Below are 15438 nucleotides of genomic sequence, written 5' to 3'. Positions count from 1 at the left end.
ATGAACCCACAGCATAAAACTCTATTATTTGACCCTAAATTAGCAATCTCATTCAGAGGCCAGAAGGATGACTGATGTGAAAAGCAGAAAAATGTGTTCCTGGTTCAGTAGGAGAAGCCGTTGTCAAGTTTGTTCCTTTGTGATACGTGCTGTGCCTGCTAGTTCTTGATGCTGACTTTGAATATCAAAATTGTAATAAGGGTTCCATTCCCCAATATTAATAACTTTTCTTGGTGAATGTAACTGACCCCAAAATTTCAAAATTATGGTCACAGTTTTCAAATGGCCCAGATTTTTATTAAATTTTTCTTTAAAGTTAAGACCGAGTTCTCTTGTCACAGGATCTCCATGCTGCCTCCGTGAACCCAGACCCAAGTCTGAAAGAGTTTGAGGGAGCAACTCTGCGCTATGCTTCTCTAAAATTGAGGTAAGGAACAATATTCAATTATTAGCTTAATGAAATTTGCAGTGCATTGATATCTTCCTTTTGCATTGTTTTTTGTTTGAATACTGATACTTCCAATTGCCTCCACAGAACAGTACCACAGTCCGAGGAAGATGGTTCCTGTACTATCAACAGTGACCCAGAGGCAAAGGTCAGTGTTGGTTCGAGCCATTTTTGAACTCTTTTTTGACATCAATCTTTGTGCAAATTGATTCTTTGTCAGGACAATTATTGTGCGAAATATTTTGTTTATTGATTGTTTTTTTTAATGGCAACTATGTTCTATATTTAATTCACTACTATTGCACAATGTAGGGATTGCTGTTATTCACTGTTAATGTGTGCAACCAGTAAAGTTCTTCAGCATTTAGTTGCCTACTAATGGTTTGTGCTGTAACATCACTGTAAATTCTATGATAATGAGATGACCGCCTCTAATTTCATTAAAAAACTCGAAAAAGTTGTAAAAGGAGAATGTTGGTGGATTTCAGGGTTCAGTACAATTCAACCTGTTATCCAGAATGCCCCTTTAATCCTCTTTTAAGTATTAAGAGCTGAGATTCAAAAAGTAAATTTTCACTAATTAGACATTTCTCCTGCTCCTATCTTCAGCTATTTTTAAAATGTGGCTTTGAGTTCGAACAAAACTTCTAGAGCCAATCTCCAGAGTTAATGAATCACGTGACATTAAGAAGTAGATGTGTTCGGACTTCCGGTTGCGGCTATGCGAAGCGGAGTCGCACATTCGGCGGCTCCCGCAAAAACGGACGTTTGGGCTCTTTTCAGGGCCCCCAACGGCACTTATTCGACGTTTCCCAGTGTGGGAAGGAGTTTATAACAGCTCCCCGTCAGTATATGGCTTCAACTAGGAGCGGGGCGACAAAAAAGGTGGTGGTGGACCCGAAGAAGGTGCGAGGAAAGAAGAAAAAATTGGGTGGGCGGAGACCAGGCAGCGTGGATGCAGTGAGCAGAGGAGCAGCAGGAGGGTATCCAGCGCTGCCTCAGAGATATTAAAACGGACCTGCTAGAGCCAATGAAGGCTTCTATTGATAAGCTGCTGGAGACACAGACGGCCCAGGGGGTGGCGATCCGCGAGGCTGGACAAAAGATCTCTGACAATGAGGACGAGATCTTAGGCCTGGCAGTAAAGGTGGAGGCGCTCCACAAGAAATGGCAGGAGCGGTTCGAGGAGATGGAGAATCGGTCGAGGCGGAAGAATCTGCGGATTCTGGGCCTCCCGGAGGGGCTGGAGGGGCCGGACGTGGTGGCCTATGTGGTCACCATGTTGAACTCGCTGATGGGAGCGGGGTCCTTTCAGGGGCCCCTGGAGCTGGAAGGGGCCCATAGAGTGCTGGCGAGGAGGCCCAAGGCTAACGAGCCTCCGCGGGGGGTGCTGGTGAGGTTCCATAGGTTCGTCGATCGGGAGTGTGTGCTCAGATGGGCCAAGAAGGAGAGGAACGCGGAGGTTCGAATATACCAGGACTGGAGTGCGGAGGTGGCGAAGAGGAGGGCCAGGTACAGTCGAGCGAAGGCGGTGCTGCACAGGAAGGGGGTGAAGTTTGGCATGTTGCAGCCGGTGCGACTGTGGGTTACCTACAAGGACCGGAACCATTATTTTGAGTCTCCGGAGGAGGCGTGGGCCTTTGTTCAAGCCAAGAAGTTGGACCCAGATTGAGGGTCGGGATGGGCGATTGGGGACTGCGGTGGATATGTTATGTTTATTTTGTTTCGAGGGGGGGTCCTTTGTATTGCTCCGGGTTTCCTTTTCTGTGTTTTTCTCTTTCGCGTCGGTGAGGGTTGTTGGGGCGGGTTGGGCACTGTTTCGGTTGGGTTGGTCGCGGGGGCTCTTGGAGGGGGGTAGGTAAACGGATCCGGGGTGGTGGACGGCGGTGAGATGGGGGCCCCGCGGGGGAGTGGGAGGCCCGAGTCGGGGGTGAGCGGATCGGGCCTGTAAAAGGAGCTGCGTCAGAGGTGGTGCCGCCGGGTAGGTGGAAAGCGCGGGCTTTTTCCCACGCTGAAGACTGGAGGGGGTGGGGCCAAGGCGGGGAAGTGAGGGTTGTTTCCCGTGCTTAGAATGGAAGGGGGAGGGGGAGAGCCTATAGATGGGGAGTGGGAGAGGAGGGTGTGCCACACAATGGGAGGAGTCGAAGGAGAGGTGGGAGTGGCCGGGGTCAGCAGGAGTCAGCTGACTTGCGGAAGTGCAATGGGGGGAATAAATCAGCTAGGTGGGTCCTAGCCGGTGGGGGGGAATCGAGTTGCTGCTGTTATGGTCAAGGAGCAGCTGGAGCGAGTGGGGGGGTTGAGACTGGGGTATGCCGCTGTGGGGAATGGGCCGGGTGTGGGGTGCGGGCGCGTGGCTGGCCGAGGAGGGGTCATGGCTAGTCGGCGGAAAAGGGGGGCGGGTAGCCCCCTGATCCGGCTGATAACCTGGAATGTAAGGGGACTGAATGGGCCGGTTAAGCGGGCCCGCGTGTTCGCGCACCTGAAGGGGCTCAAGGTGGATGTGGTTATGCTCCAGGAGACACGCCTGAAGGTGGCAGACCAGGTAAGACTGAGGAAAGGGTGGGTCGGTCAGGTGTTTCACTCGGGGCTAGATGCCAAAAATCGAGGGGTGGCGATCTTGGTGGGAAAGAAGGTGTCACTCGAGGCGTCGAGCATTGTGGCAGATAATGGCGGTAGGTACATAATGGTAAGCACATCAGCTTTGGATGCGGGACGCAGCTAGGGAAATCGGGGGAGTTAAGGACAGGGGAGGGAGCGTGGTGCGGAGTGGGGTTGGCATCAATGGGGTCTTCAGGAACTTTTACGAGGAATTGTACCGATCCGAGCCCCCACGGGAGGAGGGAGGGATGGGCCGCTTCCTGGACCAAATGAGATTTCCAAAGGTGGAAAGGGGCTGGTGGCGGGATTGGGGGCCCCGATTGGGCTGGAGGATCTGATCAAAGGGATAGGAAGCATGTAGGCGGGGAAGGCACCGGTCGAATTCTATAAAACATATATGGACCTGTCGGGCCCGCTGTTAGTCAGGACCTTCAATGAGGCAAGGGGGGGGTGGGGGGGGGCTTTGCCCCCGACGATGTCCCGGGCACTGATCTCCTTGATCCTGAAGCGGAACAAGGATCCCCTGCAATGTGGGTCTTACAGACCGATTTCCTTGCTAAAGGTAGATGCCAAGGTGCTGGCGAAGGTCTTCGCCACGAGGATTGAGGATTGTGTGCCGCAGATCATCCATGAAGACCAGACGGTTTGTGAAGGGGAGGTAGTTAAACGCAAACGCGCGGAGGCTTTTGAACGTTATCATGATGCCGGCGAAGGAGGGGGAGGCGGAGATAGTGGTGGCGATGGACGCTGAGAAAGCCTTCGATAGGGTAGAGTAGGGGTACCTGTGGGAGGTACTGAAGAGGTTCTGGTTTGGGGAGGGTTTGTCAGGTGGGTTAGGCTGCTGTACGAGGTCCCGATGGCGAGTGTGGCCACAAATAGGAGGAGGTCCGAGTACTTTCGGTTTCACCGAGGAACGAGACCGTGGTGTCCCCTGTCCCTCTGCTATTCGCACTGGCGATTGAACCCCTGGCTACGGCACTGAGGGAGTCGAGGAACTGGAGGGGGTTGGTGCGGGGTGGGGAGGAGCATGGGGACGATCTGCTGCTGTATGTGGCGGACCCGGTGGGAGGAATGCCGGAGGTAATGAGGATTCTTAGGGAATTCGGGGACTTTTCGGGGTACAAGCTCAACATGGGGAAGAGTGAGCTGTTCGTAGTTCATCCAGGGGACCAGGAGAGGGGGATTGGCTCCCACTAAAAAGGGCGGAGAGGTGCTTCAGGTATTTTGGGGTCCAGGTGGCCAGGAGCTGGAGGGGCCCTGCATCGGCTTAACTTTACAAGGCTGGTGGAGCAAATGGAGGAGGAGTTCAAGAGGTGGGACGCGTTGCCGCTGTCCTTCGCGGGTAGGGTGCAGTCAATCAAAATGATGGTGCTCCCAAGGTTTTTGTTCCTGTTCCAGTGCCTCCCCGTGTTTATCCCAAAGGCTTTTTCCAGGCGGGTTAAAGGAGTATAATGGGGTTCGTGCGGGCGCGAGGGACTCCGAGGGTGAGAAGGGTGTTCCTGGAGCAGAGTAGAGATAGGGGTGGGCTGGTGCTGTCCAACCTCTGTGGGTACTACTGGGCCGCCAATGCGACGATGGTGCGCAAATGGGTGAAGGAGGGGGAGGGGGCTGCATGGAAGAGGCTGGAGACGGCGTCTTGTGTGGGTACGAGTCTGGGGGCGCTGGCAACGGCGCCGCTGCCGCTCCCTCCAGTGAGGTCTACCACGAACCCGGTGGTGGCGGCTTCCCTCAAAATCTAGGGGCAGTGGAGGCGGCACAGGGGGGAAGTGGGGGCCTCGGTGTGGACCCCAATACGGAGGAACCACCGGTTCGCCCCAGGAAGTACAGGGTACAGGTGGATGGGTTTCGGGGCGGCACAGGGCAGGGATACGAAAGTTGGGGGACCTGTTTGTGGACAGGAAGTTCGCGAGCCTGGGTGAGCTGGAGGAGAAGTGCGCCCCCCCCCCCCCCCCCCCCCCCCCCCCCGGGGAATACCTTCAGGTACTTACAGGTAAGGGCGTTTGCCAGGCGGCAGGTGGTGGAATTCCTGCGGCTGCTGCCACATACAGTACAAGACACGGTGTTCTCGGGAGGGGGGGGGAGAGATCTCGGAAACGTATCAGGTGATGCAGGAGGAGGAGGTGGTGGAGGTAAAAGGTAAGTGGGAGGAGGGGTTGGGAGAGGAGATTGAGGAAGGGATGTGGGCAGATCCCCTGGGGAGGGTGAACTCTTCCTCATCGTGCGCGAGGCTCAGCCTCATACAGTTTAAGGTGTTGCACAGGGCACACATGACCGGGACAAGGATGAGCAGGTTTTTTGGGGGTGAGGACAGGTGTGTTAGGTGCTCAGTGAGCCCAGCAAATCACACCCATATGTTCTGGGCATGCCCAGCGCTGGAGGAATTTTGGAAGGGCGTAGCGAGGACGGTGTCGAGGGTGGTAGGATCCAGGGTCAAACCGGGCTGGGGGCTCGCAATATTTGGGGTGGCAGAGGAGCCGGGAGTGCAGGAGGCGAAAGACGCCAGAATTCTGGCCTTTGCGTCCCTGGTACCCCGGCGAAGGATTCTTCTTCAGTGGAAAGATACGAGGCCCCCAAGCGTGGAATCCTGGATCAGCGATATGGCAGGGTGCATTTAAATTGGAGAGGGTGAAATCTGCCTTGAGAGGGTCGGTACAAGGGTTCTTTAGGTGGTGGCAACCGTTCGTAGACTTCTTGGCAGAACGGTAGACATTGGTCAAGAGGGGGGGGGGTTTAACTTTACTATTATTTTTGTTATTTACACTGGAAGGCCTGAGGGGGTGTATATACCTGTTGTGTTAAGTCGGGGTGTTAATGTTAATTTATTATTATCTATGTACAGGGGGGGGGATGGAGGATTGCTTTTCTAGATTGTGTCTTGTACTTAACCCTGTTGGGTTTTCTTTTTTTTTCTCTCATTTTGTTATTGATATTTCATGAAAACCTTTAATAAAAATTATTATTTTAAAAAAGAAGTGGATATGTTGCATTGATATTTGGCACATGGCTATATTAATGCCTACTCTTCGTGAATAACCGTACAAAGACAATGCACTCTAGGAATATTTTATTTTGCACTCCAGATGGATAAATTATTGAAGAATTGTATTGTTACATAGATGAATAATAATGTACCCTGAATAAGGGCACATGCACACATCAGAAATCTAACGCCGTGCAAAACAGGATTAAATGATATCCTATCAAATATTTTATCTTCTCTCACTTCTTCAAAAACAATTTATAAGTTTGAAAAGAGCACAACTTGTCTTTTACAAATTTATGGCGACTAGCTCGGATTAGCTGATTTACCTTTAAGTTCTTACTTCAGACCTTTTGGAATGCAATTAATATGAATTGACCTATAATTTTCCAGCCTATTCTAGTCTTTTTTGAGGAGGGGAGTCACATTTGCTGGCATGTTAATTTATTTGCCGGAAGTTTGAGTAACCTCCATTCTATTTGAGTAGTAACCTTTGCTATCTGTTTTATACTAACTTTTCTACAATTTCTATGTTAACTTTTGTGACGCCTGAAGCAAAGTACTTAGCATTCCTGCCATTCTCTCCCCTTCATTCTAAATGTGCTTCCATCATCTCTAAGCAGCCCATCCGTAACTCTGACTAATAATGTGCCTACAGAAAGCCTACTTGTAGCCCTTTTTTTTTTTTGCCTTATATTGCCTTTGGTTTTGGCCCTCTGCTGGAAATACTCAGCAGGTCCAAAGCATCTGTGGAGAGCTAGCATTTTAGGTTGGTGCATAGGTACAGTCCGTACTCAACAATTTGTGGTGCAAAGGAAGAGCTTAACCTCACTGCCTGGACTTGCTGCTCCTCACTAAGTCCTTCCATATTAGCAATTCTGTGGCTAACAAATGTGAGAGACTTGGCTGGTTAGCGACTCTCCTTCCAAACAATTAATGCCGTTTCAAGTGGTGTTTGCAGTCCAATTGTATGCAATTTTCCACTTCTTGCTATTTGGTATGAGACAGCACAGGAATCTTTAAGTGCTATGGTAGGAGAAGCACTGTTCTTCATTTACCTTGCCTTTCCCTTTATACTATAGAGATTTTGATTGCTCAAAGATGAACCGCAGATTTATTCAAAGACGTTTGGTCTCCAAATGGCACTTCAGTATAGCATGAAACAAAGCACACTAAAGAACAAGTTTAGCAGAAAGATCATATTATGAAATCGTAAATGAGAATTCCAAGTCAAAGTTAAAAGGATCATATTTCATTTTCTTCTGTTTGGCTTGACTTATTCCAAACCCAGGATTGATATTGGTATGATCTCCATAGAGAGCAAAAACTAAATTTGAACTTCCAGTTAATAGCTGAAAGAATGACATGACCAGATGTTACATTTAAAAACTTTTACTGTAAAAAGCCACTGATGGCATCATTCTTTTGTAGGCGACTTGCCCTTTGAGCTGCACAACGGAGCATTTCTTTTTTCAAGTAACACAACTAAGACAAGACTTTGTACATATACTTTACACTGTCCTTCAAGTAGACAGTCAATTCTCCCAGCGCCAGTCCAGGGTGATCCTTAGCTCTTGAAGGTTTACTTCAGTTCTTTCCTTTTACTTCAGTCTGGGGGCTTTAATCTCTGAACATTCTTTCACAGCGAGTTATTTTCTCCAGAGATTCTTCCCCTAGTGCAAGCTGAACAGATCTTACAGCCTTGTTTCAACTCTCCAAGAATTTGGTCTTTTCAATCTAAGCACCCCCTCCCCCAATTCCTCCATGGTGATCCATAGCATCTTGCTGTCCATAGTTGTCTCTCTGGATTGGATCCTAGCAGACTAACCTTGTTACGTTTTCAGGGATATTTTAGGCCCATCCCCTCTCAAAGACCATCTCCATGGCAACGTGATTCACATGTAGGTAGCTGGTTTAGCACAGTGGGCTAAATAGCTGGCTTGCAATGCAGAACAATACCAGCGGCGTGGGTTCAATTTCTGTACCGGCCTCCCCGACCAGGCACGGGAATGTGGCAACTAGGGACTTTTCACAGGAACTTCATTGAAGCCTACTTGTGAGAACAGTTATTATTATTATTATTATTATTATTATTATTATTATTATTATTATTATCCTTTTGTCCAGGTACAAATACAGATTATTCTTGTGACTGCAACTCTCTTTTATCTAGAGATAAATGAACAGTTTAATGCACAACTGTTTATAGCCCAACATTCTCAATACTTCTCTGAAAAGTTAGAGACTTGTAGTCTATCTACTGTTAGCACACTGGCTGCTGTCATTTTATCAAAGTGTAAACACCTTGCACCTTCTTCCCAGTAAAATTATTTGGGCTACCTTTAATTTCTTAACAGTTAGAGCACACAGACTTGCTGTCAGGCAGACTTTAGAATAGGTCACATGACCCTCTTCATTTATGCTAAGGTAGACACAATCCCAAAACACAACAATCTTATAAACCTCATAATTGTAACAATATCTTCAACTTCAGTTTTTTAAATCTTTATTAGTGTCACAAGTAGGTTTACATTAACACTGCAATGAAGTTACTGTGAAAATGCCCTAGTCGCCACACTCTGGCGCCTGTCCGGGTACACTGAGGGAAAATCTAGAATGTCCAATTCACCTCACAAGCGCGTCTTTCGGGACCTGTGGGAGGAAACCCACGCAGACACTGGGAGAACGTGTCGACTCCACACAGACAGTGACCCAGGCCTGGAATCGAATCCAGGACCCTGGCGCTGAGAAGAAACGGTGCTAACTACTGTGCTGCTTCCATTTTTTCACATTTAACAAGAACTAAATTAGAACGGAGAAGGATGAGGGGCGACTTGATAGAGGATTATAAGATGATCAGGGGAATAGATAGAGTAGACAGTCAGAGACTTTTTCCCCGAGTGGAACAAACCATTACAAGGGGACATAAATTTAAGGTGAAAGGTGGAAGATATAGGAGGGATATCAGAGGTAGGTTCTTTACCCAGAGAGTAGTGGGGGCATGGAATGCACTGCCTGTGGAAGTAGTTGAGTCGGAAACATTAGGGACCTTCAAGCAGCTATTGGATAGGTACATGGATTACGGTAAAATGATATAGTGTAGATTTATTTGTTCTTAAGGGCAGCACAGTAGCATTGTGGATAGCACAATTGCTTCACAGCTCCAGGGTCCCAGGTTCGATTCCGGCTTGGGTCACTGTCTGTGCGGAGTCTGCACGTCCTCCCCGTGTCTGCGTGGGTTTCCTCCGGGTGCTCCGGTTTCCTCCCACAATCCAAAGATGTGCGGGTTAGGTGAATTGGCCAATGGTAAATTGCCCTTAATGTCCAAATTGCCCTTGGTGTTGGGTGGAGGTGTTGAGTTTGGGTAGGGTGCTCTTTCCAAGAGCCGGTGTAGACTCAAAGGGCCGAATGGCCTCCTTCTGCACTGTAAATTCTATGATAACCTATGATTAATCTAGGACAAAGGTTCGGCACAACATCGTGGGCCGAAGGGCCTGTTCTGTGCTGTATTTTCTATGTTTTCTATGTTAAATGTCATGTTCGAATGGCTGGCATAGCATGAACATATTGGTCAATAATGCTCTGGAGTGTGCACTGGATTTAAGGAGCAAAGCTAATATGTTGCAAAGAAATCTGATCCAGAAGTTGGGCAATATCATGACTTGGCCCAGTTCACTTCAGCGCTGCAATTTTATGAGGGATGGCATTTCAGGGATGTCTTTGGGTGTTTCTAGTCTATTGCAGGAAATCCATGATTAGTAGCTTTGATGAGTTTCAAAGTGGCATCAGTACTTCAAATGAAAGCAGTCAGGGCCGTTTTTTGTGCTCCAGTTTTCTTAAGGTCTGAACATCTCTGGCAAGGCCAGCATTTGTTTCACATCCCTCATCGTCCTTTAGAGTGGTGTTTTGCTTTAAATTCTTTCATGGGATGTGGCTGTCGTTGGCTAGGGCAGTATTTATTGCCCATCCCTAATTACCCTTGAGAAGGTGGTGATGAGCTGCGTTCCTGAGCCGCTGCAGTCCATGTGGTGCCGGAACACCCACTGTGCTATTAAGAAGGACATTCCAGGATTTTGGTCCAGCAATAGTAAGGGATGTCAATATAGTTCCAGGATGGTGTGTGGCTTGGAGAGGGACTTTCAGGTGATGGTGTTCACATGCATCTGGTGCCGTTGCGCTTTAGGGTGGTAGAGGTTGTGGGTTTGGAAGTTGCTATCAAAGCAGCTTTGGTGAGTGACTGCAGTGCACCTTTATAGATGGTTCACTCTGCTGCCACTGTGTGTTGGTAGTGGAGTGAGTGAATGTTAAAGTGGTAGATGGGGTGCCAATCAAGTGGGCTGCTTTGCCCTGAATGGTGTCAAGCATCTAGAGTGCTATTGGAGCTGCGCTCATCCAGGCAAATGGAGAGTATTTCATCACATGTCTAACCTTTTCCTTGTAGTTGGTGGGTAGGCTTTGAAAAGGCAAGCGGTCAGTTACCCTCTACAGAATTCCCAGTCTCTGACCTGCACTTGGCATCACGGTATTAATATGGCTAACCTTGTTCAGTTTACCATCTCCTGGATGTTGATAGAGGAGGATTCAGCAAAGGTTATAGATTATGGTTGTATGTAAATCTATTGCAGTTGTTGGCCCACAGCGCCTCATGGATGCCAAGTTTTGAGTTGCTAGATCGTCTCAAAGTATATCCCATTTAGTACAATGGTAGTGCCACTTAACATGATGACTGGTGTCCTCAATGTGAAGATGGGATTTTATCTCCACAGGGACTGTGCATTGGTCACTCCTACCAATTCTGTCATGGACATGTGGGACGTAGATTAGTGAGGATGAGATGAAGTAGGTTTTTCCGTCTTGTTTGTTCCCTCACCATCTGCTGCAGTCCCAAACTAGCAGCCATGTCCTTTAGGGTCAGTCCTGATGCTACTGAGCCACTCTTGGTGATGGACATTGAAGTCCCCACCTCGAGAACATTCTGCACCCTTGCCACCCTCCATGCTCTGTGGTTTTCAACTTGGAGGAGTACTGATTCAACAGCGGGGGAAGGTTTCGGTAGGTGGCAATCAGCAGGTTACCGTAACCATATTTGAACTGATGAGACTTCATGGGATCCAGAGTTGATGTTGAGAGTTCCAGGGCAACTCCCTCCCAATGGTATATCAGTGCACTGCCTCACCACCTTTGATCGCTCTGTCTGGTCAGTGGGAACGGACATACCCAGGGATGGTGATGATGATACTTGGGACATTTTCTGTAAGGTATGATTCAATGAGTATGGCTGTGTCAGGCTGTTGCTTGACCAATCTATGTGACAGCTCTCCTAATTTTGGCACAAGCTGCCAGATTTTTAACAAGGAGGACTTTGCAGCATTGACAAGACTGGGTTTGCTGTTGTCGTTTTCGGTATCTATATCAATGTTGGGTGAGCTGCACTGTTCATTCCCATTTGTAGATTTTGTAGCAGTTTTGATACAACAGAGTGGTTTTCTAGGCCATTGCAGAGGGAATATAAGAGACTACCATTGCTGTGGGCCCGGAGTCACATGCCTAAAGGAAATTAGTGAACCAGATGGGTTTTTATAACAATCAACATGATCACTATTGCCAAGACCAGCTTTTTAATTCCAAATTTATTAACTGGATTTAGATCTCACCAGCTGGTGGGATTCGAACCCTTGTCCCCAGAGTATTATCTTGGGCCTCTGGGTTACTAGTCCGGCGGTGAGCCGCCATCTTGAACCACTGAAGTCGATCTAGTGTAAATGCACCCATAGGGCTGATGGGAAGGGTGTTGCAGCTTTTTGACTTTGCAACACTTGAAGGAACGGCGGCGACATAGTTCTGAGTCAGGCTGGTATGTCACTCGAAGGGAAACTTGCTGGTGGTTGTGTTCCTTGTCTACTGCCCTGTACTTGTCCTTATAGGTGGTTGAGTTTGTGGGTATGGAATGTGCTGTCAAAGGAGACTTGACAATTCGCTACAGGGCATCTTGTATATGGTACACTCTGCTGACACTGCACTGTTGATGGAGGGGGTGAATGTATAAGATGGTGGATGGGATAGGGATGGTGAGGAAATTAGGGATTCGCGAGAAGCCATGTTTCAGAGCCAGTGCAGAGAAGGATCAGATTCAGGACATGCAAATAGAGTTCCATAAGTTTAATGCAGGATTTCTGCATTACCTTCACTTTTACATCTAGCTATTTTATCTGATATAACTCAAAATCATTTGAGCAGTCAGATGCGAAGTATAAATCATTAAGCCATCAGTTTTGCATTGGTATCCTTAAAATCCATTAATTTTAGCCACATTCCTAAACTTATCCCCGTAGCCCTTACCTTCATCCCTCTCCCAGGCAGCTGCATGAGGCTGATCCCGGCTGGCCACAACTTTGATTTTATATTTGACACTTGAGATGAGCTTCCAACCACTTGCCCGGTCCATGACCCCGAGATGACCTATTTCTATCTCTATATTATCACCTGACTCTGGCCCTGTATCAGCTCACCTGCTGCTGAAACTCTATCAGTGGTTTTGGTACCTCCGGAAATGCCAACTCAATATTCTGCTGGCCAGATTTACACCTTCCACTCTCTGTAAAATCGAGCACATCTAAAACTCTACTGCTCTATCTGAACTCACACTCTAGTCCCATTCGCCCATTATCCTAGTGATTGCTGAATAGCGTGATTTTAAAATGGTGCAGCAATAGCGTGATTTTAAAATTCTCATATTTGTTTTCAATTGCATCTATGAACCCGGTTCTCTCACTTTGTAACCGCCTCAGCTCCACCACCCTTTGAGACCTCTGGGTTCTTTCAATTCTGGCCTTTTGTGCACATCCTTTTTCAGCAATTCCACTATTTCAACCGTCTAGACCCTAAAATCTGGAATTGTCTCCCGAAACCTCATTACTCCCTCTAATATGTCTCTGCTTAAAGACACTGCTTGAAAGCTGCTTCTTTGGCCATGTTTTTGATTGTTTGTCCTATTCTTGCCTTATGTGGTTTGGTATGTAATTTTGGTTTTGTAACACTCATGTAAAGCACCTTGGGATGTTTAGCTGTGTTAAAGGTGTTGCATTAATGCACATTGTTATGTTTTATGTAGCATTTTCAATATAATGTATTGAGACTCCGATATGCTCAACCCCTACAGAAACGTACTGCTGAATCTAATTATTGCTGCCATAAGATTTCCTTGGGATTACCACAGTATTTTGACCTGAAGTGGTGCAGAAATCTAAAGACGCTGGCCACAGCCCACTCTAAATTCAAGCTGATGAAACAGATGGCTTAGGTAAAACGGTAGCATTCACAATGGGCGGTCAGGAGTTAGCCAGCCATTTCTAGTGAAGATCCTTGTCGAGATTAATTAAATTCTGAATACTTATTCAACAGAAAGAGTCAGAACATACAGCATTCCGAGATGACATTCCACATTCCAAACTGACACCAGAGACAAAGAACAGAACAGAATGTAGAATGTGACTTATTGTTCTGCTTCTTTCTCTTGACAGTAACATTCTTAGGTGCATTTATTATGTAGCTATCGGTCTGAGAGTGACAGCTGCGGGATTGGTTCTGGCTCGGCAATGCATTTTTTAAATTAATTCAAGGGATGTGGATGTCATTGGCACTTCAGCATTTTTGTTGTCAATCTTTAACCATAGAATCCTTACAGTGCAGAAGAAGACAATCGGCCAATCAAATCTGAACAAAGAACAAAGAAAAGTACAGCCCTTCGGCCCTCCAAATCTGTGCCGACCATGCTGCCTGTCTAAACTAAAATCTGTGTCCCTCTATTCCCATCCTATTCATGTATTTGTCAAGACCCCCCTTAAACGTCATTATCGTCTCTGCTTCCACCAACCCCTCCGGCAGCGAGTTCCAGGCACCCACAACCCTCGTACATCTCCCCTAAACCTTGTCCCTCACACCTTAAACCTATGCCCCCTAGTAATTGACCCTTCTACCCTGGAAAAAGCCTCTGACTATCCACTCTGTCTATGCCTCTCATAATTTTGTAGACCTCTATCAAGTCGCCCCTCAACCTCTGACGTTCCAGCGAGAACAAACGGAGTTTATTCAACCTCTCCTTATAGCTAATGCCCTCCATACCAGGCAACATCCTGGTAAATCTCTTCTGCACCCTCTCCAAAGCCTCCACATCCTTCTGGTAGTGTGGCGACCAGAATTGAACACTATACTCCAAGTGTGGCCTAGCTAAGGTTCTATACAGCTGCAACATGACTTGCCAATTTTTATACTCAATGCCCCGGCCAATGATGGCAAGCATGCCGTATGCCTTCTTGACTACCTTCTCCACCTGTGTTGTCCCTTTCAGTGACCTGTGGACCTGTACACCTAGATCTCTCTGACTGTCAATACTCTTGAGGGTTCTACCATTCCCTGTATATTCCCTACCTGTATTAGATCTTCCCAAATGCATTGCCTCACATTTGTCCGGATTAAACTCCATCTGCCATCTCCCGCCCAAGTCGTCAAATAATCTAAATCCTGCTGTATCCTCTGACAGTCCTCATTGCTATCCGCAATTCCACCAACCTTTGTGTCGTCCGCAAACTTACTAATCAGACCAGTTACATTTTCCGCCAAATCATTTATATATACTATGAACAGCAAAGGTCCCAACACTGATCCCTGCAGAACACCACTAGTCACAGCCCTCCAATCAGAAAAGCACCCTTCCATTGCTATTCTCTGCCTCCTATGACCTAGCCAGTTCTGTATCTATCTTGTCAGTTCACCTTACTGAAGTCCATAGAGACAACATCCACTGCCCTACCTGCACCAGTCATCTTTGTGACCTCCTCGAAAAACTCTATCAAGTTAGTGAGACACGGCCTCCTCTTCACAAAACCGTGCTGCCTCTCGCTAATATGTCCACTTGCTTCCATATGGGAGCAGATCCTGTCTCAAAGAATTCTCTCCAGTAGTTTCCCTACCACAGATGTAAGGCTCACCGGCCTGTAGTTCCCTGGATTATCCTTGCTACCCTTCTTGAACAAAGGAACAACATTGGCTATTCTCCAGTCCTCCGGGACATCACCTGAAGACAGTGAGGATCCAAAGATTTCTGTCAAGGCCTCAGCAATTTCGTCTCTTGCCGCATTCAGTATTCTGGGGTAGACCCATCAGGCCCTGGAGACTTATCCACCTTAATATTTCTCAAGACACCCAACACCTAGTCTTTTTGGATCTCAATGTGATCCAGGCTATCTACACACCCTTCTCCAGACTCAACACCCACCAATTCCTTCTCTTTGGTGAATACAGATGCAAAGTACTCATTTAGCACCTCACCCATTTCCTCTGGCTCCACACATAGATTCCCTCCCCTGTCCTTCAGTGGGCCCACCCTTTCCCTGGCTACCCTCTTGATTTTTAT

At 47.5% G+C, this 15438-nt stretch overlaps 1 protein-coding gene across 12 annotated transcripts in view; it reads left to right on the top strand.

Annotated features, from left to right (window-relative positions):
* The window catches only part of LOC140408851 (amyloid beta precursor protein binding family B member 2-like), a 466668-nt gene that overhangs the window by 265932 nt on the left and 185298 nt on the right, over window positions 1-15438 (top strand). For all 12 annotated transcript variants that reach the window (XM_072496628.1, XM_072496638.1, XM_072496629.1 and 9 more), the window contains 2 exons: window positions 342-427; window positions 536-596. In XM_072496628.1, coding sequence (XP_072352729.1) covers window positions 342-427; window positions 536-596 — 147 coding nt within the window. The remainder of the gene's footprint in view (window positions 1-341; window positions 428-535; window positions 597-15438) is intronic.

This window comes from Scyliorhinus torazame, chromosome 3 (assembly GCF_047496885.1).
Source record: "Scyliorhinus torazame isolate Kashiwa2021f chromosome 3, sScyTor2.1, whole genome shotgun sequence".
Taxonomy (NCBI): Eukaryota; Metazoa; Chordata; class Chondrichthyes; order Carcharhiniformes; family Scyliorhinidae; genus Scyliorhinus; species Scyliorhinus torazame.
Note: the sequence above shows the minus strand (reverse complement) of the source record. Positions and strands in the feature narration are given on the sequence as shown.